The sequence below is a fragment of the Meles meles genome, chromosome 8, assembly GCF_922984935.1.
Source record: "Meles meles chromosome 8, mMelMel3.1 paternal haplotype, whole genome shotgun sequence".
Classification (NCBI taxonomy): Eukaryota; Metazoa; Chordata; class Mammalia; order Carnivora; family Mustelidae; genus Meles; species Meles meles.
This window is the reverse complement of record NC_060073.1, coordinates 30515220-30540382: the sequence shown is the minus strand read 5'-3', so window position 1 is coordinate 30540382 and position 25163 is coordinate 30515220. Positions and strand designations below refer to the sequence as shown.

Here is a 25163-nt window from a genome sequence, read left to right as displayed (position 1 = left end):
TAAATAGATATTAAAAAAAAAAATAGGGAGGTTAGGGGAACCAGGTGGTGGGTAATAGGGAGGGCACGTATTGCATGGAGCACTGGGTGTTGTGCAAAAACAATGAATACTGTTATGCTGAAAAAAAAAAAATTAAAATTAAAAAAAAATTTAAAAAAAAAAATACAGTCTTATCCACTAACTACACCGTGCCTTTTCCAAGCTGTATATCATATATATGCTCTCGAAAATGTCTTACAGGCAACAGATCTGTAAAGCAAATCCTGGGTTACATACATACCAACTACTCCAGGTCCTTGAACTTCTTCTACATCACCTTTAGCATTTGTTATTCTCCAGTAGCGACTGTCCAACTGACACGCCTTCTCAGGAAGTGCATCCTTTGACATTTCAATCCTGGAGAAGGGAATGGGGTGGTAGAGATACAAATCTGGCCTGATTTGGTTTCTCTTGCTTAAGAGGTATAATATTTAGACTAAAGTCTGTGTTAACCATCTATCTCTGTAAGTTTTCCAAGATAGGGGCCTGATTAGCTTGACTCTCCCACAGAAATGCCTTTATTCAATTTACACACTTGACTTGCCATGAGAATCAACAATGGGGACCATAAAAATTTACGAACACATTGGTGGTGATAATTTTTTGCTTTTCAAGTAAAGATCAATGTACAAAATGCTTTCCAGAATAAAGTGCAATAAAAAATTCTGATTTTCTTTAAAAATTTGTTATTAAAAATGAGACTGAAGACATTTTCCTTTTTTCCTTAACTTCTAGAAAGCTCAAAGGAAAATGTCACCAAACAGTTACTAGGATTACATTTTGACTCTTTCTCAGTACTATTCCCCCCTTTCTCTAGGAATCTGCTGTCTCTTATCTTCATTTGGAGTACCCTATAAGCAAGGGTCAGTGTTACTATTCTAAGCATGTTTCAATCTTAGACAGGATCTGAGTTAAACAATTACAATAACAAGCATCTGTACACGTGTAACTGAACCTACAAAAGGCTGCATATAATACCAAAATCCTAGGATGCTCCCCGGTTAGTATACATAGCAAAAATAAATATTTTATTTATTATATGCATGTACATGTATTTTTAAAATATCTGTAATATATCATAAATTATATAAAAATACATCTAAAAACAGAGTATCCTTAATATTTTAAAGCAATGAGTTATCTTTATGTCACAGCACAAAGTACATCTAATTAAAGTGAATTTAGTGTTTGTTTTTTATTTAACCAAATTCAATGCTTAACACCATGGCTGATATACAGGCAGCACCTGATAAATATTTATGAGAGTTTTAATCAATATAGGCAGCCTCAGTGAAATTTAAAATGCACAGATTTATCTTGAACAATTTGACAGCTTCTCCACTTGATCTTAGCCAAAAGGCCGAGAAGTGATTTGATAGCTTCTAAATGCAACTCTCATAGTGAGCTTTTGTGAGGATTATAACTTAGTGTCTACCTCACGGGCACAGTACCTGGCACAATTTTTTAAACACAGTACTTTTGCATGAAATAACTTAAGTAACTTGGAGGTTACTATAAACTCAAGGTACTGGATTACACTAGATTATAAAATTATACTTTATAAAATGATATATTATTACACTAGGTTATAAAAAAGTTTGTTATCCACCTTCCTCCACACCTCAGCAAAAGGCTGTCTTTCAAAATGTGTCTGATGGACCAGGTCAAAGGAGCAATGACAACATATCCACAGGCTGCACTCCATTTTCGTCTCTCACCTGATTCGGTATGTGAAGAAGTAGTGGGGTGGGTGGACAGAGCTGAGTTCTGGCAGAAACGATGTAGAAACGGAGACGGTTATGTCCCCGGTTGTTGCCACGCACTCTGGATCATGAACATACCTAGATAATTTTAAAACATTAAACATTTTTTAATCAACTAACTTCAAGTCCATAGGATAAAAGATTTCAAGATACAATGCCAAATAGCTTATATTTTACCTTACGATCAAAAATTTATAACATATTTATAACATATAACATATAATATTTATAACATATTTGGGAACTTAAATGGGAACTTAAAGGTAAAGTCCTGTGAAGCTTAGAAGAAAATTATAAATTACAAGCTAACAAGAAAACTTTGCAGACTTCAGATCAGTAATGATAGCATCAAGTCTCAATAATCAGTGCTTGAATAATGATTCAGCAATTACACTGGAAACTAAAAAGAGCTTAAGTCAGTTTTCAGAGCCAGGAAACTTTTGGGATATCTGAAAACCCTATCAATGGTGTCTCTGACAACAAGATGTGCTGGTATGTTATTCTGGAGACCTCTAATTTATAATTAATCTATCATTTCTGCCAGTCAGACTACTGTGAACCAATATTACCTGTAGTACTATCTATAATACCTGGATGTTTCATTTATAGATGATAAATAATATTTGCCCTGAGTTAATGGTTACTCACTTGCTATTCATGATAAATCCATTAACTGTCAAATAGCCTGTTTCCAACCCCTCAAAAGAAACTATGTATAAAAAGAAACTATAACATAAAGCCATAACTTCAAAATCAAATCAGTTTTTCCTCTGGATCCTTCAAGATAAGAAAAATATTGACTATTCAAGTATTTGAATGTGGCTTTGAAGTGGGAATAACACAGTGGCACTTAAGATAGTGAGAGGTTCTGTTATTTACCTTCTTTGAAACTTCATCTCAAGATGTGTAACTAATGGTATTTTCTGATTTATAATCATTTTAATTCAAAAAGTCCTGAGGGAAATACCTGAAAATTTGGTCTCTGATGATTGGGAAGCCACCGGATACAACATTGTTGACATAAGAAGTAAACCAGTCAGTAAAAGTAGCACCTGTAAACCAGGAAGGGATGGGGAGGAAGAAAAGGACAATAATTTTTATAAAATCTATAAAGGAAACAATGACAATTCCTCCTTGCTTAAGATACAAGATCAAGGGACGCCTGGGTGGCTCAGTGGATTAAGCCGCTGCCTTCGGCTCAGGTCATGATCTCAGGGTCCTGGGATCGAGCCCCGCATCAGGCTCTCTGCTCCGCGGGGAGCCTGCTTCCTCCTCTCTCTCTGCCTGCCTCTCTGCCTACTTGTGATCTCTCTCTCTGTCAAATAAATAAATAAAATCTTAAAAAAAAAAAAGAAAAAAAAAAGATACAAGATCAAAAGTGGAAACACTTAAAATTCTACGGCCAATTTCTGTTCTCAGTTCTATCCATTGCACTCCCAAACTGCCTTGCTAGGGAACCCTCCATCTACCTTCAAGCTACTTTTTACACTTATAATTAAATAATAGATTTTTAAAATTTATTTTGTGCTGGTACAAGAACGAAAAGCCTTCTTCTATCTATAGTTTCTAGAGCATATGGAACAAAGAAGATACAGATACAGCTATGTCTAGGAAGAAACTACAGGAAAAATATCAACACCATCCTCAGATGATCAAGGTATATACCCTTGGCCCAGGTACCTCCTGACTCACGCACAAAATTCTGGCAAAGCCAGGCTCAGTCCGGGCATCTAACAGGGGTACAGCACTATACAGTTCTGTGTATCAGACCAATCCCAAAGCAGTCTAGTCGCACCACTACAGATTCAAATGCACAGTGGGCCTCCATATTCTCAGTGACCAGCTCAAAATCCAGTCCAGATCTGACCACACATCCATCCGTGCTCTAGTGAATGGATCAATGACAAGTATTTATGTGAATTATGTTTGCCCCTTGTAGGTAATATAATGTAACTTTCTCAGACCCCCACATCTATTATTAATACACCTCAGTGCCCAGCAATATCAGTCCCTGAATCAATGTTTTTTCAGTGAATTTTTCTGTAATCTTGTTTCTATTAACACAGTTCTCACACTCTGCCATGGAGCTGAACACTGGAGCCAAATTTACAGTATTTACTTACTATTCTATTTAGGGAATAATAGAAGATACAATTTAAGGGTTTACAGCTTTAAAATTTTAAAGCATCAGCTGAGAGGAGGTAAACTGCAATAGCTGGCTCTTTTCTCAACATATACTAATGAATGGCCAATTCTAACCCTTTCATTATTCAATGTTCTATTCAAATGATCACCTACCACCTATCCACTCTGAACAAGATACTAAGGAGGCACATGAATAAGGTCATTAAAATTCATAGAAGCTACAATTTTGTTTTTAGAACTAGTGATTTCCCTGTAAAGTTTAAAACATCACTTTGTCTATTTCATGGGAGAAAATGTTAACAGTAAAAAAAAAAAACAAAAAACCCACAAATTTTTCATAGTTTATATAAAAATGAAATTAGCATGGTATATTTTAAGGTACCTTAATTTATAATAATACACGCCCAAGTGTGATCTTTAGAATGAGGACAGTCTTTTCTATGCAATCTTTACAATTCAACTTACCTGAAAACAGATTCTAGTTTTTTCAATTATCTACTAATAATTCATTGAACACCAGGAGATTCCACTTTGGGTTTTACCAGAAATTCCACGAGCGTCAAACTTTGCTGAATCAAGACGTAATTTACACATTTCAAGGTAGTTTATTTACTTTTTAAAGTAAGCCTGTATCTTGGTTTGTCTTTGGTAGCAATGGGATTTTATCAAGGCAGCTTAAAGGAAGCTTTAAGCTTTCTTGTCTTTCCTCCCAGCACTAATATCCCATCTCATCTCTCCTCCCTCAGTGCATCTCAAATCTTTTGCTTTGCTTTCTTATTCCAAGCAAAATCCCAGCTACCAGAATAGTAGTCAACAGATCTTAAAACTCTGCTGTAGTGGTGGGGACTTTCATACCATCTCACACCAGCACCAAACCAAGAGTGAGAAACTCCTAGAGCTTAGCTGGCACTTACCTAAGAGCTCAGACAGCCTTTAGTTTGTACATTAGTAGCAACACTGTTCTAGAGCCATGGTGATCATCTCTGAAGGTATATGCTATGCAAAGATGCCAAAGAGGGCAGAGAGCAGGGGCAGAAGCCCAAGGGGGGCACTTAACTTGGAAACCATAAACCAACACAAATCAGGGGGAGCTAAAAGCTAGTGGCTAAGTTAAACAGCTTTCTATAGGGCGCCTGGGTGGCTCAGTTGGTTAAACAACTGCCCTGGCCTCATGTCATGATCCCGGAGTCCCAGGATCAAGTTCCTCAGCAGGCTCCCTGCTCAACAGGGAGTCTGCTTCTCTCTCTGACCCTCTCATGCTCCCTCTCCCTCTCTCTCAAATAAATAAACAAAATCCTAAAAAAAAAACAAAACAAAAAAAAAACCAGCTTTCTATAACTTGCTACGTACGGAGAATTTCCTAATGTTGTGAAATATACCGTAAACCTGGAATGTGTGACAATATGGAAAAAATGGAGACTAATATTCTGTTCAAGGTTCCTATTAGGAGATATAATTAGGGGCGCCTGGGTGGCTCAGTGGGTTAAGCCTCTGCTTCAGCTCAGGTCATGATCTCAGGGTCCTGGGATCCAGCCTGCATAGAGCTCTCTGCTCAGCAGGGAGCCTGCTTCCCCTTTCTCTCTGCCTGCCTCTCTGCCTCCTTGTGATCTCTCTGTCAAATAAATAAATAAAATCTTTAAAAAAAAAAAAAAGGAGATGTAATTAAGTGCAAACACCTCAGCCTACAAGGCCCCTTTACTATGAATATATAGAGATGTTTAATGTGTGCCTTTGAAAAACAGAGTGGATAGCCAGGGAGCATCTCCTGAGCAAAACCTAAGCAAAACAGCACTGGATGAACAGCAGAGGGTTCAGGAACAGCTCCCTGGGTAAGCTGCAACTGCATACAATCTGGACTGTTCTCAAACTCCTATGAGAAATACCTCTGAAGGTCAAGAAAAAAAGAGTTGTGCCAAAGAGCTCACGGAGCCCAGTTTATACTGGTCTCTGAAGATTATTGTTCTGAGATCTCTAGTGTGATTTGTCAGTATTTTCCCATAATCAGCACCACAAACTTTATAGGTACAAAGTTGTTTTAATCTATCTGTCTCCAATTAGGTATTAACATGATGGATGGAAATGCATGCATGTGTAAGGTAACTATATACACACTCACAGTAATTCCATTCATTTCCCTGTTCTACAGCAGAGTCCTAAGAGCATGTGATTATATAGGGCATGGGGTTTTTCCAGGTAGAAAACAAATTCCCACAAAGTACAAGGGTGATTCGAATCAGAGCCTAGATACGGTACTTTATAAACCAGCAAGCTTTAAGAAAGACAAGTTTAAACTGCCAGCTGATCAAGTAACTGCAAAGTTTTTGCCTATTTAATTTTTTTGACCAGGAAGAAGAAAGGAAAAGGAAGACTTTTTTCTCCTACCTATGATAAACATGTCAATAGCAGCCGGATTCCGAGCCATTTGGTCCTAGGTGAGAAAAAAAATATCACAATAGAGAAAAAGACATTTTACTTGATTTCTCATTGTTCATTATCTGTATCTTTCCCTGGAGACAAGGCAGAATAGACAAAAATAACAAGTGCTTTAAACAACACTCGGACATTACTCATACTTTTCAGTCCCTGCTCTTAGGATTTCTATATTTAGGTCCTTTCTAGAAAGTCCTTAGAAGAGTGTCAGGCACTTCTCAGTAACAGTTAAAACGCTTATGTCCTGCCATTACTGTTACAGCGAACTAAAAAATTATCCTTTAAGTTAGGAAGCTACGGTAAGAAGATATATAGCCTATTAAGAAAGGACTTTAGACTCAGAGTCAAGAGACCTGAACAATTCTAGGTTGGTCACTTCTCTCAGTAAATGGAGGGACCAACTCATCATCTACAACCTTACAGAGGTATCAAGTCAAAAATGAGATAAAATACATGTAAACACTTCGGAAAAAAATAAAACCATGAAAGCTCTTTAAGTATTTTCAATGTTACGTGGAGTCGCATATCTCAGGTATCTATGATTTTTTATTTCAAATTCCTCTTTTAAGTTAAAAGTTCACATTTTGGGAAAAATGAAGCCAGAAGATCTACAACTGAGAAATTACAAAGAACTGAAGAAATAAGAAGGAAACCAAATACATTTTCTGTGAACATATTTAAATTATAACAAAACCTCCTAAAAAAAGGATCCATACTTTTCCACAACTCAACTATCTAATGAAGAGTTTAAAAAGTTTCTATTACACTCAGAATTTGAGTCAAATGACGTTCAAAAGCTAAATTTTTTGTTAGAAATTCAGTAAGAAATGTGTATCATAATTACTTCAGCAAATCCCATTACTTTTTCTAAAACTTAAATTGCCTTAACACATATAGCTGCCATCCCTCTGTGTCTTTAATGGTTTGTTGTTTGTCCATGGGTAAGATTTTCCTTTGGCATTCTTTAATGTCAGAATATTACGGCCAAATATTAGACCCTCTAATTAGATGGGTCTATAATCAAATTGTAGAATGCTCTATACCCATTCTACAGCCCTGAAAACTCCTACTGCACACATATATACACTCATCAGAACACATCTGACAGCTGCATTTAAACATACTTCCTACTTACTGGACACTGGTAGAAAACTTCGTTTTTGTTTCGGCCCTCCGCAGCTTCCACTGCTATGTACTGACTCAGACCAGTGTGTATGCAAAAAGTTAATGGGAGACAGTACTTCAGTCCCTGTCTCTGCTGGAAGCCTCCGGCAGCTGTATCGACATCTAACAGATCCTCCGAACGATAGTGGTTGGACAGCGCCATACTTCCCAACAACCTGAGAGCACAGACAAAAATTTAATCAACTCCAGTGCCAAACAAACAGCTGTGCTTCATCATTTTGGATGAATGGTAATTTCCTAGACAGCACTGTAAGAACTGATTAACATGTCAATCACCAAAAACATTACAATTTTTTTTTTTTTTTTACATTCAAACTCTTGAGTGGAAAGATTCTGATTTAAATTAAAAGCCTGAATGTCTAAAATGCCTTTTTAAAAGAAAAATAGTTTTATTGCTTTCAAGACTATCTTGCCATGATATACTGATTTGCTAGTGGTTTGCTATATATGCATGTGTGACTATTTTAAAGTTTAAAGGGGTAAAACTCTGATACCTTTATCTTGAGACAACTTTCAGCTTACCCTGCCCTCCCAGACAATATCAACGTAAATAAATCTAAACCTTGCCCAAGTTTCCATAACTTGGGATGCATGGGGTCTAAATTGATCTCACTGTATATACATGAGAACAGAGGTACTGGTCCTTGATGGAAGAAATCCTTGATAATAGGAGTCCTATCTTAAAGTCTCACAGTTTGGAACATGGGCAGACATAAATCCCTACATAGAAATTACGACCTGTTTGTTGTGTCAATTCCGGGCAACTATTTTAATAAAGTCCTTTCTTATTTGTTCTTGAAATATGACAATTTTTCAATTTTTGTCAAGTTTCAGTTCAATAGGGAAAAAAGACTAGAAAAAAACAGCCAGTAATTTAAGCTTATTTAGTCCAAACTGCCCAATATCTGATTTCTGCATACAACCTTAAAATCTCAGTATGGTCAGCCTGCATTCCCTCAACCCTGATCTAAAGTGGTAACAGGGCCTCATTTGATTCCTCACAACAAAGAGACACCATGTTCCATTAAGAACAACATAAAGTTCTCCCTAAGTTCTTATGAACATTTGCTAAGTGCAACATCTCTGAAATAGCTCAATTTCATAAACGAACAAAAGGAGTAGGCCCAAAGTATGTAGCTTTTAACACTGTGAATGAATCTGACAGCTACTGCATGTCTACTTTTACCAAACGGTTCCAAAATGAATACTTGCTCTTAAAAATAGGCCACTTAGTTACAATTACTATTTGCCTGAATAGGACAAAACTCTATGTTCTTTAGTGTATACAGCTCTGAATAAATTATTGCTTTTTATATGTATGGTATACAGAATTTACATCAAGTTCTCCAAAACAATTTACCTGGCCTATAACAGGATAAAGACCTGAAGAGTTTTAGTTAAAACATACTTGCACACACATCCACCCTATGCACCACAGCATCCACCCCAGCCCCAACCCCAACCAGACTTCATTTTAAGTATAAGGATGCACTGACAGAAAGATGTTTTTATGAGATATTTATTTGGGGAAAATCAAATTCAGGCAACAGACTCTGTCTTTTGGATGTTTACAAGGAAGAAGAGGGAATTCCTATACTCCTGTACTCTTTTAACCTGTTAAGATAACAACAAACTGTATTCGTTTATTTTTATTCTGGGAAATGATGTGTTACCAATAACCCAAATGGCAAACATTCTTACCCGGGAACCACCAACTTCTGCCCATTGTGGATACGATATGAACATCGATAATCATCAGGAAGCTTGCAACCAATCTGAGCTTCCACAGCATCTAGGTCTTCCTCTCGAGCGCCCTCTGCAAAGGCACAAAAAAAGCAAATTCTGAAGAAATAATAAGCCTTATATCTAAGGAGAAATACAATCTGCTGCTGGCAGATTGCTAAGTGAAACAAACTTAGAGCAATGAATTCTGTCCAAAATGTACTGCTGAAATACAGGGAAATAAATGGAAAATCAGAGCAACATTATTTTCTTTGGCTTGGCTCTGACATCTGAAGCACAGAGAACGAAATTCTTCAGTTTCCTCTCGACAGAGAAAATACTAGCACTTAGTGAAATATGGAAAGGTACGCAGCAGGGAGATCCACTGTAATTATTTCACATTAAGACACAAACTTTAGCGTATACCTCATTTTTCTTAATCGAACACACTCACATTTAAAACACACTCTCTATTAAAAAACAAACTAACAAAAAACCTCCCCAGAAGGTCTCTAAATTGATGTTTTCAAGAGTCTTGACATAGTCTCTTAATGAGAAATACAGAACATGGGTAAGTATGGGTTCATTCTATGGGGAAGCCACTAACTTAAATCCAATTTCACGTGTTTGTCAACCTGTCATCCATTCCAGCTTTAAGAAGCAGGAAGTGATGACAAATACCGAAAGAAGAGATTCACTTCCACTAATGGTTCACTAGGTGGTTGGAGCAGACCTCTTGCTGAGAACTAGAAAAACAAACAACAGAAAATTGGTTTCAAGGCTTCTGGAGAACCTCAAAGACAGTGAGAACTGGGGGAGAGAGGCGGTCAGAAGAACAGGGAAAATGAAAGGTTTCCGGGCCTTTGGTGCAAGTCTGTCTTGGAGGCAACTGCCAATTCTGACAGTGGACCTGTGGCTGAGAAGCTGAGCAAAACTTAACAGCAGCAGTACGGGAAAATTTTCCAAATTTTCCAAAGAATAGTTTTAAAGAAAATCAATCATATCTAGGCACATTACTGGGAAACTGCTGAAAATCAAAGACAAAGAGAAATCTTAAAAGCAGCCAAAGAAGGGTAAAAGCCATACAGTCACTTTGAAAGGAACAACAATAAGAGTAACAGCTACATTCTCAACAGAAACAATAGAAGCCAGAAGAATGACAGCTTCAAAGTGCTGAAAAAAAAGAACTTGACTAGAATTCTATATCCACTGAATATATACTTCAAAAGTTTCGATGAAATAAATACATTTTTGGACAAAAAAGAAACCTGAAAAAATTCAGCAATAGCAGTCCCTCATTAAAAAAAAAATACTAAAATGAATTCTTCAGGTAGAAGAAAAATGATCCCAGATAAAGCATGAAGATGCAGGAAGAAATGAAGAACAACAAGAAAATGTAAAAATGGGAGTAAAATTGCACATACAGAATACTAATAATGCTTGCAGGGATAGAAAATATGTCCAAAATTAAAATCACAAAAACTATAATCAAAAGGCAAGAGGGTGACAACTGGAGTGAGAGTATTCTAAGGTTCTTTTATTGACCAGGAAGTGGTAAAAATACTAACTTATAATAGATTTTAATTAAGTCAGAGATACATCCTTTAATCTCTAGAGTAAGTCACTAAAAATGATAAATAAGAAAGGGAGGTACAGAATAAAAGATAATTAAGAAGAACAGATAAAAAAGGAACACTTACTCAGGAGCACAAATAAAAGACAAAGAGGAACATGGTATACTCAAGCTCAAATACATAAGTAATTACATTAAATATAAATAAGTGAAAGTATCTAGTAATGAAAAGACTTGACAGACCAGATAAAAAACACAATCACGTATAAGAGACACATCTTACAGATGTAGACTCGCAAAAGAAAGTTAAAATAGCTGTACTAAAATCACATAAAATAGACCTTAAGGAACAGAGCATTATCAGAGGTAATGGAAGGCTTTTTGAAATGGCAAAATGGTGTACCTAATAACCCAACTTCAAAATATATTTTTAAAAATAACAGAACTAAAGTGGAAAAAAGATATATCCACACCCATAGTTACTAGTTTTCTATTGTTGTACTATTGGCAGCTTAAAACAACATGCATTTATTATCCCATAGTTTCTGAAGGTAAGAACTCTGGGTATGATTCAACTGGATCCTCTGCTCAGGTCCCATAGGCTGAAATCACCACGTCAACTGTGGCTGCTATCTCAGATGATGCATCTTATGATGCTTGGGGTCTTCATTCAAGTTCAGTGATTATTGTCAGAATTTGTTTCCTTGCAGTTGCAGGACTGGGGCCCTTAGCTCCTAGAAGCTACCTGCCATTCTCTATCACCTGTCCCTCCTCACAACATGACAGCTGCTTATTCAAAGCCAACAGAAGATACCCATGCTTCAAATCTCTCTGCCTTCTGGAAGGGCCCAGTTTTTAGGGGCTCACCTCATTAGGTCAGGCCTGTTGAGGATAATTTCCCTTTTGATTAATGATTAACTCAAATTCAACTAATTTGGGACCTTAATTACATCTGCAAACCCCATTCACCTTTGTCATCTATTACCTAATAACAGGACTGAAATCAATTATATCCACAGTACCACTCACACTCAAAGGGAGGCTATTTTTATACCAAGTAAGTATAGCGGGGGTAGGAATCTTTGGAGCTAGCCATCTCAGAATTCTGCCTATCACACTGGTAAGTTTTTACCATACTTCTCTCAGTAATTAATAGAATAAGCAGATAACAGTAAATAAAATAAAATAAGATAAAGTAAAATCAGTAAGACTTCAAAAGATCTGAACAAGGTTAACATTTTTTGTCCAATTATATACACAGTATTGAATCCAACAATTGCAAAATACCATTCTTTTCAAGTGTACATGGAACATTTACCAAGATAGATTATATGCTAAACCAAAGAAAAATCTCAACAAATTTCAAACAACTAAACTCATATAGAGTATATTCTTTGATCCCAGCAGAACTAAAGTATAAATTATATTAAGAATATTACTTTGAAAAACCCCCAAATATCTGGAAATTGAGCAATACATCTCTCTATAAACCTGTAGGTCAAAGAAGAAATCAAAAGAAATCAGAAAATATTATGAACTGCATGTTAATGAAAATATAACATATTAAAACTTATGAGATGAAGCTAAAGCTATGCTTAGAAGGAAATTTATAGAAAAAGCATTTGAAGAAAACAAGAAAACCTGAAAATTTATGATCCAATCTTCTCTCAAATCAAGGAAAATGCCACAGTAAACTCAAGAAAGAAATCAGAAAAATTAATGAAATAATAAGAAATGAACATAGAACTGACAAAGGCTAAAGCCAGTTCTTTGAAAAGGCTAGTAAGATTAACCCCTATCTAGTAAGACCGATCAAAAAATGACACAAAGAGTACAAACAGTATCAGAAATGGAAATGTGAGATCCCTACAGATCCAACTAGAAAAATAGTCAAGATTAACATAAGAATAAGTAGAAAATCCAAATAATCCTATATCTAATAAAGAAACTGCATCTTTAACTTAAAACCTTCCTACGAAGAAAACTCCAGGATTGAATGGCTCCAATCCATTCTACGAATGGATTCTACAGATAATTTAAGTAAGAAATAATACCAAGTTTACATAAACTGTTGGAGAGAACAGGAAAAAAAAAAAAGTAACTCTTCCTGACTTGTTTTCTTTTTTAAAAAAATATTTTATTTATTTATTTGTCAGAGAGATTGAGAGCACACAAGCAGGCAGGGTGGCAGGCAGAGGCGGAAAGAGAAGCAGGCTCCCTGCCGAGCAAGAAGCCCCATGCGGGACTGGATCCGAGGATCCTGGGATCATGACCTGAGCCAAAGGCAGCATCTTAACTTACTGAGCCACCCAGGCATCCCCTGACTTGTTTTCTAAGGCCAGTATCATCTTGATACCAAAACCTGACAAGAACATTCCAAGAAGGAAAGATTACAGGCCAAAGTTTCTCATGAACACAGATGTAAAAATCTCAATCAAATACTATCAATCCAACATTCTAAAAGGATATTACAGCCAAAGTAAGTTTATTCCAGAAATGCAAAGTCAGTTTAATATTAATGTTTAATATTAATTTAATATTTAATATTAATTAACATTCTGAATATTAATAATCAGAAAATCAATGAGTGCAATTCAGTACATTAACAGAATCAAGTAGGCAAATCACGTGATAATCACAAGGTTGGAAAGTCATTTGACAAAAATTCAAGTATCCACTTAAAACACAAAAACAAAAACCCTCTCCACAAACTAGGATCAGAAGACACTTTCTTCAATGGGATAAAGAATATCTATTAAAAAACCTACAGCAGGGGCGCCTGGGTGGCTCAGTGGGTTAAGCCGCTGCCTTCGGCTCAGGTCATGATCTCAGGGTCCTGGGATCGAGTCCCGCATCGGGCTCTCTGCTCGGTAGGGAGCCTGCTTCCCTCTCTCTCTCTCTGCCTGCCTCTCTGTCTGCTTGTGATCGCTCTCTGTCAAATAAATAAATAAAATCTTTTAAAAAAACAAACAAACAAAAAAACCTACAGCAGGGGCACCTGGGTGGCTCAGTGGGTTCAAGCCTCTGCCTTCGGCTCAGGTCATGATCCCAGGGTCCTGGGATCGAGCCCCACATTGGGCTCTCTGCTCTGCAGGGAGCCTGCTTCCTCCTCTCTCTCTGCCTGCCTCTCTGCCTAGTTGTGATTTCTCTCTGTCAAATAAATAAAATATTAAAAAAAAAACAAACCTACAGCAAACATCATTTTGAAAGGAGAAATGTTGAAAGTTTTTGCTCTGTGATCAGAAAGGTAAGGATACTCAGTATCATCATTTCTATCCAAAACTGAAGGCCCTAGCCAGTGCAATAAAGCAGGAAAAAAAAAAAAAAAAAAAAAAACCGGCATGAAGATTGGAAAGCTAGAAGTAAAATTGTCACTATTCAATATTCTTAGGGGAATGCAAATTAAAACCACTACTACATATCCACTAGAAAGGCTTTAAAAAAAAAAAAAAAAAAGAATGACAACATTAAAGTGCTGGTGGGAATGTAAAGTTTTAGAACCACTTTGGAAAATGAATAGTATCTTCTGAAGTATAATATAAGCATACTTTACAACCCCGGAAACTCAATCCTAGAGATTTACCTGATGGAAGTATGCTTATATGTGCATCAAAAATTATCTACAACATTATTTTTTTAAAAAGATTTTATTTATTTATTTGACAGAGATCACAAGTAGGCAGAGAGGCAGGCAGAGAGAGAGGAAGGGAAGCAGGCTCTCTGCTGAGCAGGAAGTCCGATGTGGGGCTTGATCCCCTGACCCTGAGATCATGACCTGAGCCAAAGGCAGAGGCTTTAACCCACTGAGCCACCCAGGCGCCCCTCCAACATTATTTATAATAGCCAAAAACTAGAAATAACCCAATATCTATCAACAGTAGAATGAATCTATAAATTATAGTCTACCTATATAGCGGCAGACTATACTTGCAACAAAAATGAACACGCTATTGTTACACACAACACAGCTGAATCTCACAAACAAAACAGAAAAAATTCACTCAAAATATATACTTAATCATTCAAATTATATAAAGTTCAAAAAGAGAGAAAACTACTCAGTGACATTAGCAATCAAGATAGTGGTTACTTCCGAGAAAGAAGGTAGATTCTAGGTACAGAAAATCATTCTACTTCTTGACCTGGAGGGTGTTACAATGGTCAGGTTTATGATGTGGTAAGTTACCAAGTTGTACACTTAGAATCCACACACATTTCTGTATGTTAGTTAATATCACTAGTGATGGCATGTGGATATCATGTGTCCCTAGGTAGGATGTGATAAGAGGGGCACTTCATCTCTGTGGTAATCTTTCCAAAAACCCATTACCCCCATCTAATCATAAGTAATACTTCAGACAAAGCTGCTTTGGGGAATATTCTACAAAACAGCTGCCGAGTATTCCTTCAAACTGTCAAGATCATGAAAGACAAGGAAAGACTGAGAAAGTGCCACACATCAGAAGACACTAAGAAGACATGACAATTAAATGCAATGTGGTATTCTGGATTGAATTCTGGAATCCAAAAAGGATGTTAATGGAAAACGTGGTGAAATCCGAACAAAGTCTGGAATTTAGTTAACAGTAATGTGCCAATAAAGACAGTAGCTTTGAAAAACGTCCCACAGGGAGGTATGTTAGGGGAAACTGAAACTGGGTGGGGAGTGTACAGAACTCAAGAACTCTCTGTACTGTCTTTGCAACTTTTCTGTAATCTAAAATTACTCCAAAATTAAAAAGTTTATCTATAAAAACGTGTAGTACAAAAGAAAACAAGCCGAATAGCTGCCTGAGCCAGAAATTGATGAGGAAAGAAACTAATATTGGTATGGTTAGTGCTACATGTTGGACATTCAACACAGAACATTAAGAAACTAAGAATTTCTTGAAGAGATAGCTGGACAGAAAAAAGTAAAACCACAACAAGAGAAAAATATAAGGAAATACATGTTTATAATACAGCAACATCAAGGTTTAGAGGGGCATCCTGTTGTAGGAGAATTCGGGAGCCAACCAGACCAGGTTCAAATCTCACTCTACCGCTTACTAGCTCTGTGATTTCTGGCAAGTGATTTCATCTCTTTAACCCTGTTTCATCTGCAAAATGGGGGATAATAATACTACCTACTTGAGACAATTATCATGAAGGTTAAAGAAGCTCCCTCTGCTTAATAAAGTGCTTTTGGGGCACTCAATAAATGTTCATTTACTTTCCTTTCCTCTTAGCCTACTTCTAAGGAAAACCAGGGTACAGGTTACCGGAGCCAAGAAACCTAGATTAAAGTGCTATCTCTGTCACTTACTAGTTATGGGACCTTGTGTAAGTCATCTAAAACTCTCTGAGCCTGTTCCTTCACCTGTAAAACGAGGGAACCAGTATAAATCAGGGACTGGCAAACCACAGCCTGCAGATCAAATCCCAGCCTGTCGCCTGTTTCTGTAAATAAAGTTTTCTTGGCATACTGCCATGCCCATTTGTTTAGGTATTATCTATGACTGCTCCCCCGTAGTAACAGGAGAGTTGAATAGTTGTGATAGAGACTCTCTCTCTCGCAAAGACTAAAATATTTACTACCTGGCCATTTAAATAAAAAGTCTGCCAAACCCTGGTCTTAGTATCTCAAAGGCCCCTTTCAACTCTAAAGTTCTAAGCCCACACGTAGGGTAAATATGAAATTCTAAGACACATGATATATATCATTAGATAATTCCAAAGTACTCTGTAAAACTTTCCCCAAGACCAGTGCCTATTTGCTTTCCAAGTTCGCTTTCTATCTCTGCCATCTGCATAACCTTGAGATTGAGTCAGGGACTGTGGCCCTTGAGGTGAGTGGCTAGTTCCTGATTCAGTCCAGCAACTCATAGGCCTGGCACCCCTAGAGTCCCCAGCATTCTAGATATCGAACAGCTCTGACCGCATTCCAACTCACAGCAAAACCCCCCAAAGAACCGGCACCTCGCAGTAAAACAGAAGTTACCAGGGAAGTCTCTGACAACTTCATCCCCAACCACCAGGTACAGAACAGTGAGCAGCAAACCTGGAAATACCAAATGGAGGGGGGGGGGGGGGGTTGGGAAGGAAGAAGAAAGAAAAAGAAGCTGCTATGTACCTTTAGTTTCTTCCTTTCTTCTAGCTCTGCGCCTGAAAGGAGAACCATGCCTACATTTTCATATTCTAAACATCCTAATATTGGACTAGCTCTCTAAGAGTCCTAAGGCACTCTGGATAAAATGGAATCGATCGTCTCTCCCTTCAATTGTTAAAGACCACAGTCTTTATTCAAATCCTGGCTCTGCCTTTTATTTTGTGATGGCAAACAACTTACTTAGTTTATTATGTCTTGGGTATTTTACCTATAAAATGAGATTAATAAGTGTCTACACCTCATAAGATTTTGGCAAATTAAATGGAAAGTACTTAGCTTAGTGTCTTGCTTTGTGTATAATAAAAATAATAGCTATTATAAACCCTTACCTGTTTTACCTATCACCACCAAATACCTACTTTGGGAATTACTTTCCTCTTAAAATTACATGTCTTGCCAGAGTTGAACAGTAACAGTACAGTAGAAAAACCACAAATTCTGGGGTCAAATAGACCTTAGTTCAAATCTTAGTTTGCCCTATTCTGTGAATGTCAAAATAGGAATGAAAGGTTTCCTTACTTTATTATGCTGCTCTTACGCTCTGAAAGACCCCAGGTCCTTAATATTTGGTCTTTCTAAATCATTAGACTATCAAACAAAACTTTACTTACCCTAAAATAAGAAAGAGGGTTAACACAGCAGGCTGTTTTTCAATGAAAAAGGAAAAAAGAAAAAAACCAAACCTCCTTTGAAAGAAATCACAATAGTTACCCTCAAGCAATCTTAGCATTAGTGAGCTTATTACAAAACAAATATGAGGACAAAAGGAGTTCAGCTTTCCCTTCTAATAAATAATCACATGGGTCCCAAAGCAGGCAAAATGGGACAAGCAGTAGAGCAAGGGTCCTTTTAGCAATATAGGTGTCCTGTTTCCTTGGCCAAATGTGAATGGTGATTTACAGGTAATGTTGGTGAACTACAGATTAGCATAGATAATAGAAACCCAAGTTATTAACCTATTTATACTATAGTTACTAAAATGAAGAGAGACCCTGCATTGCCAGTACCTTTCAGAGATAAAACCATCCGAGGACATCTGGGCTCCAAGTATTTCTTGAGATCATCCCAGGCCTTTTTAATAGCAGCATAATGGTCAATGTATCTTCCTACATCAGAGTAAGTATCTATGAAGAGAGATTTCCAACACTGATTCTTCTGTGTTTTCTCTTCCCTAAATAGATTTTAAAAAATGAGATTAAAAATCTTTTGAAATGAAATTAAACACTTACCAACATACTTTATTGGGGGTTTGTGCTTACTTTTGCCTTCCTTTTCATTTAGTTTAGCTACAAATGAAGACTAGATAGCAAAAGTGATACATACATCAAAAACTTAACAGGAGTTATTGATGGCATGGTGGGATTATAAATCACCTATTTTCTTACTTTCTACTTATTCTTTCCCTAAGTTTTCAAATCCTTAATAAAATATAATGTGAATTGTATAGGTTAAAGCATATCAATTATAAAGTTTAAAACACATAAGTAGTTGTTCTATTTTAGAAATTATTTGGAATTTAATGATGTAATACTACTAATCTAATTTATCTGCAATGGATTAGCCAGGAAATCATATAGCATTCAAAGTAATCACATGATTTAGTATCTCTATTTGGTACAATTCCACAAACATTTATTGAGTGTCTACTCAGCCACTGAGGACATCAAAAATAAGGCACATTTTTTTTCCCTCAAAAATACATGCATTCTAATCAGGGAAAAAGAACAAACAGTCAATTTAAGAATCAGAAGTGGTAAAGGATAAGGCAGCCACAAAGGGCCTTCTGGTATCCTGCTAATGAGGTTGGTCCTTATCCTTAGGGAATGGAGAGCTACTGAAGGGTTTTAACAGGGGAGTAGAAAAAGCAGAATCGTGGTTGTGGTTTGGGAGGTCTGTAAACTAGAGCCACAAGAGATGAGTCAAGACAGTTTTGAGTAGTCCAGGTAAGAGATGATGAACTGAACTAAAACTGGTAGCTATATGAAATGAGAGGGAAAATTCAAGAAAAATACAGAGGCTAAATCAGACAGCCTTCGTAACTGAACGAGTGTAGGGACAGAAAGAGGAGATCTAGAATAATTCCTATTTCTGGCTTAAATGCCCAGGTAGATGGTACTGCCAAGAAGACTGGGAATGCAAGAGGATCAGGTTTAGGAATGGTGAAAAGAACAATTCAGGGTGTTGTTTTGCCTGGGAGGTGGGGCGGGGGGTTGGGGGGAAGGGGAAGGGCAGGAGTTGGAAGGGAAGCATCTTTTTATTAATCAAAGTAACATATATACATGTTATCAAAACCAAAAAGTACCAAAAAACTTAAGATGAACAGCTAGTCTCCTAGTCGAAGCCCAACATCTCAAAGGAAACATTAGTCATCATTGCAAGTTATGTCTGTAATTCTAGACGTTCATGCCTTTAGACATGATTTATCAATTTTACATCTATCTGCTGATACCCCAAAGTAAAAGATCCGTTCATGGCAATACTTAAAATGTCTTCTTCCCCATTCTTCCTTCTCCCAGTGTTTGACAGCCCTGTTACATGTAGTTCTATTAGGTAGCTTGCAGCTGTAAATAATATACTTAGACCTCTACTTCTTGCTTTGCCAACTTGTCACTACTTGACTTCCCTCCATCTAAGAAAAAGATACTGGCAACCCTACCTTTCCTTTCATCTTTCCCAATTGCCACCTTCTGTCAACTACACTTTGATTCTGTCAAATTTATTAACATTTACTGAACTCAGAAAGCCCTTGTGGGTCATCCAATGGAAAGGTCCAGAAGGTGGCTGTAAGAGCTCAGTGGGGATTTCAGGGATGGATATTCAGGTTTGGGAGTTAGGAACACATGAGCAGCCACCATAAATGGCAACAGTGCATGCAGAATTCATAGAGGGAGAAAAGCAGTGGCCCGAGGACAGAAGCTTGGAGAACACTAGCATTTACTGGCAGGCACAAGAAGAGCCATCAGAGGAGATAAAGAGACAAGGGTGAGAGAGGAGAATTGGGACAGACTAGTGTTATGAAAGCTAAGGGCCTAATTTCAAAATTACATTATTTCCTGAATACTCACTCAGATATCAGCCAGTATTTTTTGCAATGTCTTCTCCACAGCGGATCATGACTTGATAGCTGGCTAAGTCTTCGACTGACATAGCAACAACTGGCAATAACCAGATTCACAGTTAGTATAAAAGAAAATAAGAAAACAATTTAGAAATAAAGAGGAAAATATTCAATGTTGTTTTCTTTCATTCCTTTTGCTTTTCTTATTTCCTACATTCTACCCTTATAATTGTAAAACAGTATTTTCTAAAACCTGCTTAGTGTGTTTGCTAGCATAATTACTTTGTGAGTGGTGAAATCTTAACTATTTGAGTTCACAAATAAACCCCAAAACCTCTGCAAATGTAATTTTCATATGAAAGTCTATAAAACAAGTAAACCACTGGAGTTAATTTCAAATTGAAGAGTTTTCCTACACTTATTATTGGGACGATATTTCCATATGTAGGAAGGAATGTTAATCAAGTGTACACAAAACGGTTTTCTTTTTATGATCTGTGACATATTTGATATTAAATACATAAGCCTTTTGTCTGTTTCATTCCAATTTTTTCTTAAAGAAATACTGTAGCCAAAATCAATCTTAATTACAGCAACTATTGGAGAGCCCATTTATAAAATACATCAGATTCATAATAGTTCTAATTCAATATCTGTAGTGATCCAAGTTAGTATCAACTGCTCAAAACCATGGAATGTTGGAAATAAATAATTTTCTTATTATACAGAGATTTCTAATACAACAGGGCTCCAGTCCTGTAATGCCTACCCTACCTAATTAATCTGCAAAAAGAATGAACCTAGGATTAGGAAAATGGCTCTCTACCCTCTCAGAAGAGGAATCACAAGTTATAGAAAGTCAATACTCAACGATCTCAGTTAGGCAATAGGTAATCAATTAAGTGAATCTTAAATTATATGGGATTTGTCAATGCCACAATTGGGGCATGTTAAAAACCAATTGATGGTAACAACAAAAGAACCTTCGTTCGATTTTCAGATTTCTCAAACATCATCCTCATCTTTTCTGCCAAGCTTAGGATGTACCCAAACAAACACTTGCAAACATAGGAATCCCTCCAGTTTTGTCCATTTGGAGTCCATTGTCTCTTTTCTTGATCCTTCTCTCTCTACTGACCCAAGATGTAAACAACAAAAAAAGTAATTTCTGGAATAAGCACCAAAGGAGATTTTGAGGCACATGAAGGGTGAGAACAACTGTTCTAGACATTCTGACTCCGTTGGCTTGGGGTAAGATCTGTATCTCGGGCATGTATGTGTATGCTTAAAAAATTGTCACATGTAATTCTGATACACAGTAAGGGTTAAGAATGGATAGTATACGACAAGTCATCCTGGAACGGGGGAGATCCATGCGGGGGAGATCCATGTTGTGCAGCTGTTTATTTATTTTTTTTTTTTAATTTTTTTAAAGATTTTACTTATTTATTTATTTGACAGAGAGATCACAAGTAGGCAGAGAGGCAGGCAGAGAGAGGGGGAAGCAGGCTCCCCGCCGAGCAGAGAGCCCGACGCGGGACCCGATCCCAGGACTCTGGGATCATGACCCGAGCCGAAGGCAGAGGCCTTAATCCACTGAGCCACCCAGGCGCCCCTGTGCAGCTGTTTATTACACAACGATCCCAACAGACTACTGGAACCCAACCTGATCTAGGTCAGTAAATATGTATCAAAAACTTTGGAGCTCAGTGATGGGAAGGACACTTGGCAAAGGGGAGCAGCAGTACAGTGCAGGAAAGAAGTTGCAGTCCACTGGAAACTTTTCTGTAGATAAAATTTGATGATGTTTGTGGTGGTTAATTTTATGTGTCAACTTGCCTGGGTCAAGGGGATACCCAGATAGAGGGTTAAACATTATTTCTGTGTGTGTCTGTGAGGGTGTTTCGGGAAAGGATCAGCATTTGAAATGGTGGACAATGTGGGTAGTCCTGATCCAATCTACTGAGGGCCTGAACAGAACAAAGAGGTTCCTATCCAAAGGATTTAAAGTAAAATCGGATACCCCTCCTCTTGGCTCACAGGGTCCTGCATGATCTCACCAATCTCTTCTCAAGGCACTCTGCCTGTGAGTCACTCCTTACCCTCCTGCAACAGCATTCTAGCACCCATCCTGGCTATGCTGCTGTCCAATCAGCTTCTGAACACACTGTTCCCTCTGCCAGGACTGCTCTATGCCAACCTTCATAGATGGCAACTCCTTCCAATTTGAACTGATCATCCTTCTCTCTTATTCCTTTACAGAGCAATTGGTTTATTTCCTTCATGACAAATAGCACCTCTTATAACTATGCACTTTGTTTTCCAACCTTGCCCACAAGACTGTAAGCTTCCTAAAAGGGGCCTTATCTGTCTTGTTCACTATTATATTCCCAACATTTAAACAGCTGGTACATAGCAGGCACTGAAAAAAAATCTGTTGAATAAATGGTGAATATGAAGATAAACAAGCCAGTCTTTACTTTTAAGAAGTGCACCATCTATCTGGTATGGCAAATAAACTCTGCAGAGGAAGGAAGAAGAGAGAAGAATCAGGAGAAGGAAGAAATTCCATCTTGCCAGGGTGAAAAAAGGCGGGCAAGGCATTACAGACAGGGTCAAGAACTTAAGCCACAGAACAAAAAAACTAAGTGTGTGGTATGCTGGCAGAAGTCTGATTTGGCTAGAGTGGACTTTGCCAAATTGATACGCTCCCAGAAGTTTAGGTTACAGTTTGTAAAAGAACAAGGAGCATCATAGGTTTTTAAGGTGACTAGCAGAGAGATTTGTCTTAGAAAAATCACCCTGGCAGCAATGTACATGTGTCTATGTGTGTGTTAGATTCCTAAAGGGCCACAGCAAAAGAATATTCCAGATGAAAAGTCTGCTTTTGGAACAGGCTTTTCCAGAGAAAAGACAAACGTTATTTCTCTGCTTTATGTACAAGCCTGAGGAGAGAAAAATCAATTTTCTTGAAAAAAAAAAAAAAGTTACAAGTACTACATAAATAGCAGACAGAAACTGGGGTTATCCCTCTATCACCACTTAGCTAGGCCAACCAACAAATACCAATAAATCTAAGAATACTGTATTTGTAAAAGAATTTCTGATAACACAGGGCACAATCATCAAAGGGTTAAAATCCAAATGGTAATCCAAAAAACAAAACGAAATGAATCTTGCCTACCGATCCTTAAGAGGGCGATTTTGCCTCCTCTGCAAATATAATACATGGTGGCACAAGAAAGACAGAGCCATGCCACCAGCTGTCAAGGGTGTAAACAGCGCCATTTCTTCCACCATACAGTGCCGAGAGCTGAAGGAACTGGGCATTTAACCACCCTTATCAGCAACCGGTGTTTATTTTTGGAACGGATGCTAGTAATGTGGGAAACCCAAAACGTACGGGAGAGAAGAGAGTCACCTGTATCGCACCACCGGAAATCACAACCAAAACACAAAATCCAACATGCAACCGTGAGGACGAAGGCTCGCAGCAAAACAATGATCAAGCACTGATGTCCGAAAGTGAGCCCTGCTAGATATTATGGGGCCACGGAAGTCGCACCTGAGGGTCAGGGGGTCGCCGGGCTCCTCCTCTCGGGCGCCCCACCTGCCCGCTCTGGCACCCGACTCGGCAGGCCCGGGACCAAGCGGAAAAGAGCGCTTGGTCCGGTCAGGGGCTTTTCCAAAGCGTCCAGGTCTGGGCCAGATCCTGCGGAGACCAGCGGGACGGCGTGCGGTGAGCACGGGGGTCGGCGAGGCGGCAGAGGGGAGCAGTGCCTTCCATCTTACAATTGGGCCTCGTCGAGGCCTGGGAGAGAGGATTCTCGTCGCTCCTCTAGCCCAGGCCCTGGACTCGAGGTAGACCTAAAGGCGGGGCCCTTTGCGCCCCCGTCTCGCCCAGGCCCCGGGGTGGCTCCGCAGGATCTGGGCGGCCCGGGCGTCACCTTCTGGCTGACGCGGGAGTCTGGGTCCGGTCGGTGAGCCGGGCCTCCGTCCCTCCTGCCTGTCTCCCCCCGCCCCGTGACCCCACCCCTGCCATGCGCGTCGTCCCATTACTTGATTAGGTCCCGGTAGTCCAAGAAGGATAAGATGAGGAGCAGGGGATCGGTGGGCAGCGATTCTAGGGTCAGCGGCGCTGACTGGGTCTCCATGGCCGCCATCTTGCCTGGCCCGGTGCAGGCCTGGCCCCGCCCCGGCCCCGCCCCGACCCCGCCCCGCGCCGCCACCGCCCGAGCCGCTCCCCAGCCGCTCGTACAGGTTTGTTATGTAACCGCCTGGGCAGCCCCGCCCATGGGGCGGGCCTACGGGCGGCTCCTGGCAAGGTTCCGCCCCCGCCCCTCCGGCTCAGCGCTGGTGCGATGGGAGCCCACTGCAGCTGGGAGCCCGGTTCCTCCGCGCTCCGTCAGCTCCGCAGGCTAATAACCCCGCACTCTCTCCTCCCATTCTGATCCTTAAACTTGCCCAGCCCGTAACCCTTCCAGTCTTTGTTCCCCGGCGTTCTGCCTGGCTCTGTCTAGCCCCGTATGCGAAATTTTACACCCAGTATCCTCGAAGCCAGGCTCCGAATCTCATCCCAAATCCTCTCCGTCCTTGGCCCCGGATCCTTCGTTCGCTTCTCTCCGTTTCCCCCTTCAGCCTCCCTCGCCCTGCTTGCTCCACTTACAAATTGGGGAAATGATTGTAGAGGGCATAATTTTAACCCCTTCCCTGAGTGATAGGTGTACAGAACTGAATCTTTTTTTTTTTAAAGATTTTATTATTTATTTATTTATTTGACAGAGAGAGATATCACAAGTAGACAGAGGCAGGCAGAGAGAGAGAGAGAGAGAAGCAGGCTACCCGCTGAGCAGAGAGCCCGATGCGGGACTCGATCCCAGGACCCTGAGATCATGACCTGAGCCTAAGGCAGCAGCTTAACCCACTGAGCCACCCAGGCGCCCCTACAGAACTGAATCTTAAGGTCAGCCGCTATCAATCTGGTGTTCACGGTGATTTTTCAGCCTATTAGGGCAATGCAAAGTGTATAGTAAATGCATTTTTACCCTCAAGGTTTAATCTCCGAGGGTTTCAGTACCCTGGTTGTGAGATGAGCCGAAC

At 39.0% G+C, this 25163-nt stretch overlaps 1 protein-coding gene across 1 annotated transcript in view; it reads right to left on the bottom strand.

The window, feature by feature from the left end:
• The window catches only part of FBXO3 (F-box protein 3), a 31740-nt gene extending 7491 nt beyond the window's left edge, over positions 1 to 24249 (bottom strand). The window contains exons 1-9 of the mRNA XM_046016302.1: positions 24123 to 24249; positions 20071 to 20160; positions 18013 to 18176; positions 9264 to 9378; positions 7513 to 7717; positions 6330 to 6375; positions 2770 to 2854; positions 1758 to 1880; positions 281 to 396 (exon numbers count right to left, since the gene is read on the bottom strand). Coding sequence (XP_045872258.1) covers positions 281 to 396; positions 1758 to 1880; positions 2770 to 2854; positions 6330 to 6375; positions 7513 to 7717; positions 9264 to 9378; positions 18013 to 18176; positions 20071 to 20160; positions 24123 to 24226 — 1048 coding nt within the window. The 5' untranslated portion in view covers positions 24227 to 24249. The remainder of the gene's footprint in view (positions 1 to 280; positions 397 to 1757; positions 1881 to 2769; positions 2855 to 6329; positions 6376 to 7512; positions 7718 to 9263; positions 9379 to 18012; positions 18177 to 20070; positions 20161 to 24122) is intronic.
• Positions 24250 to 25163: the final 914 nt, after the last annotated feature.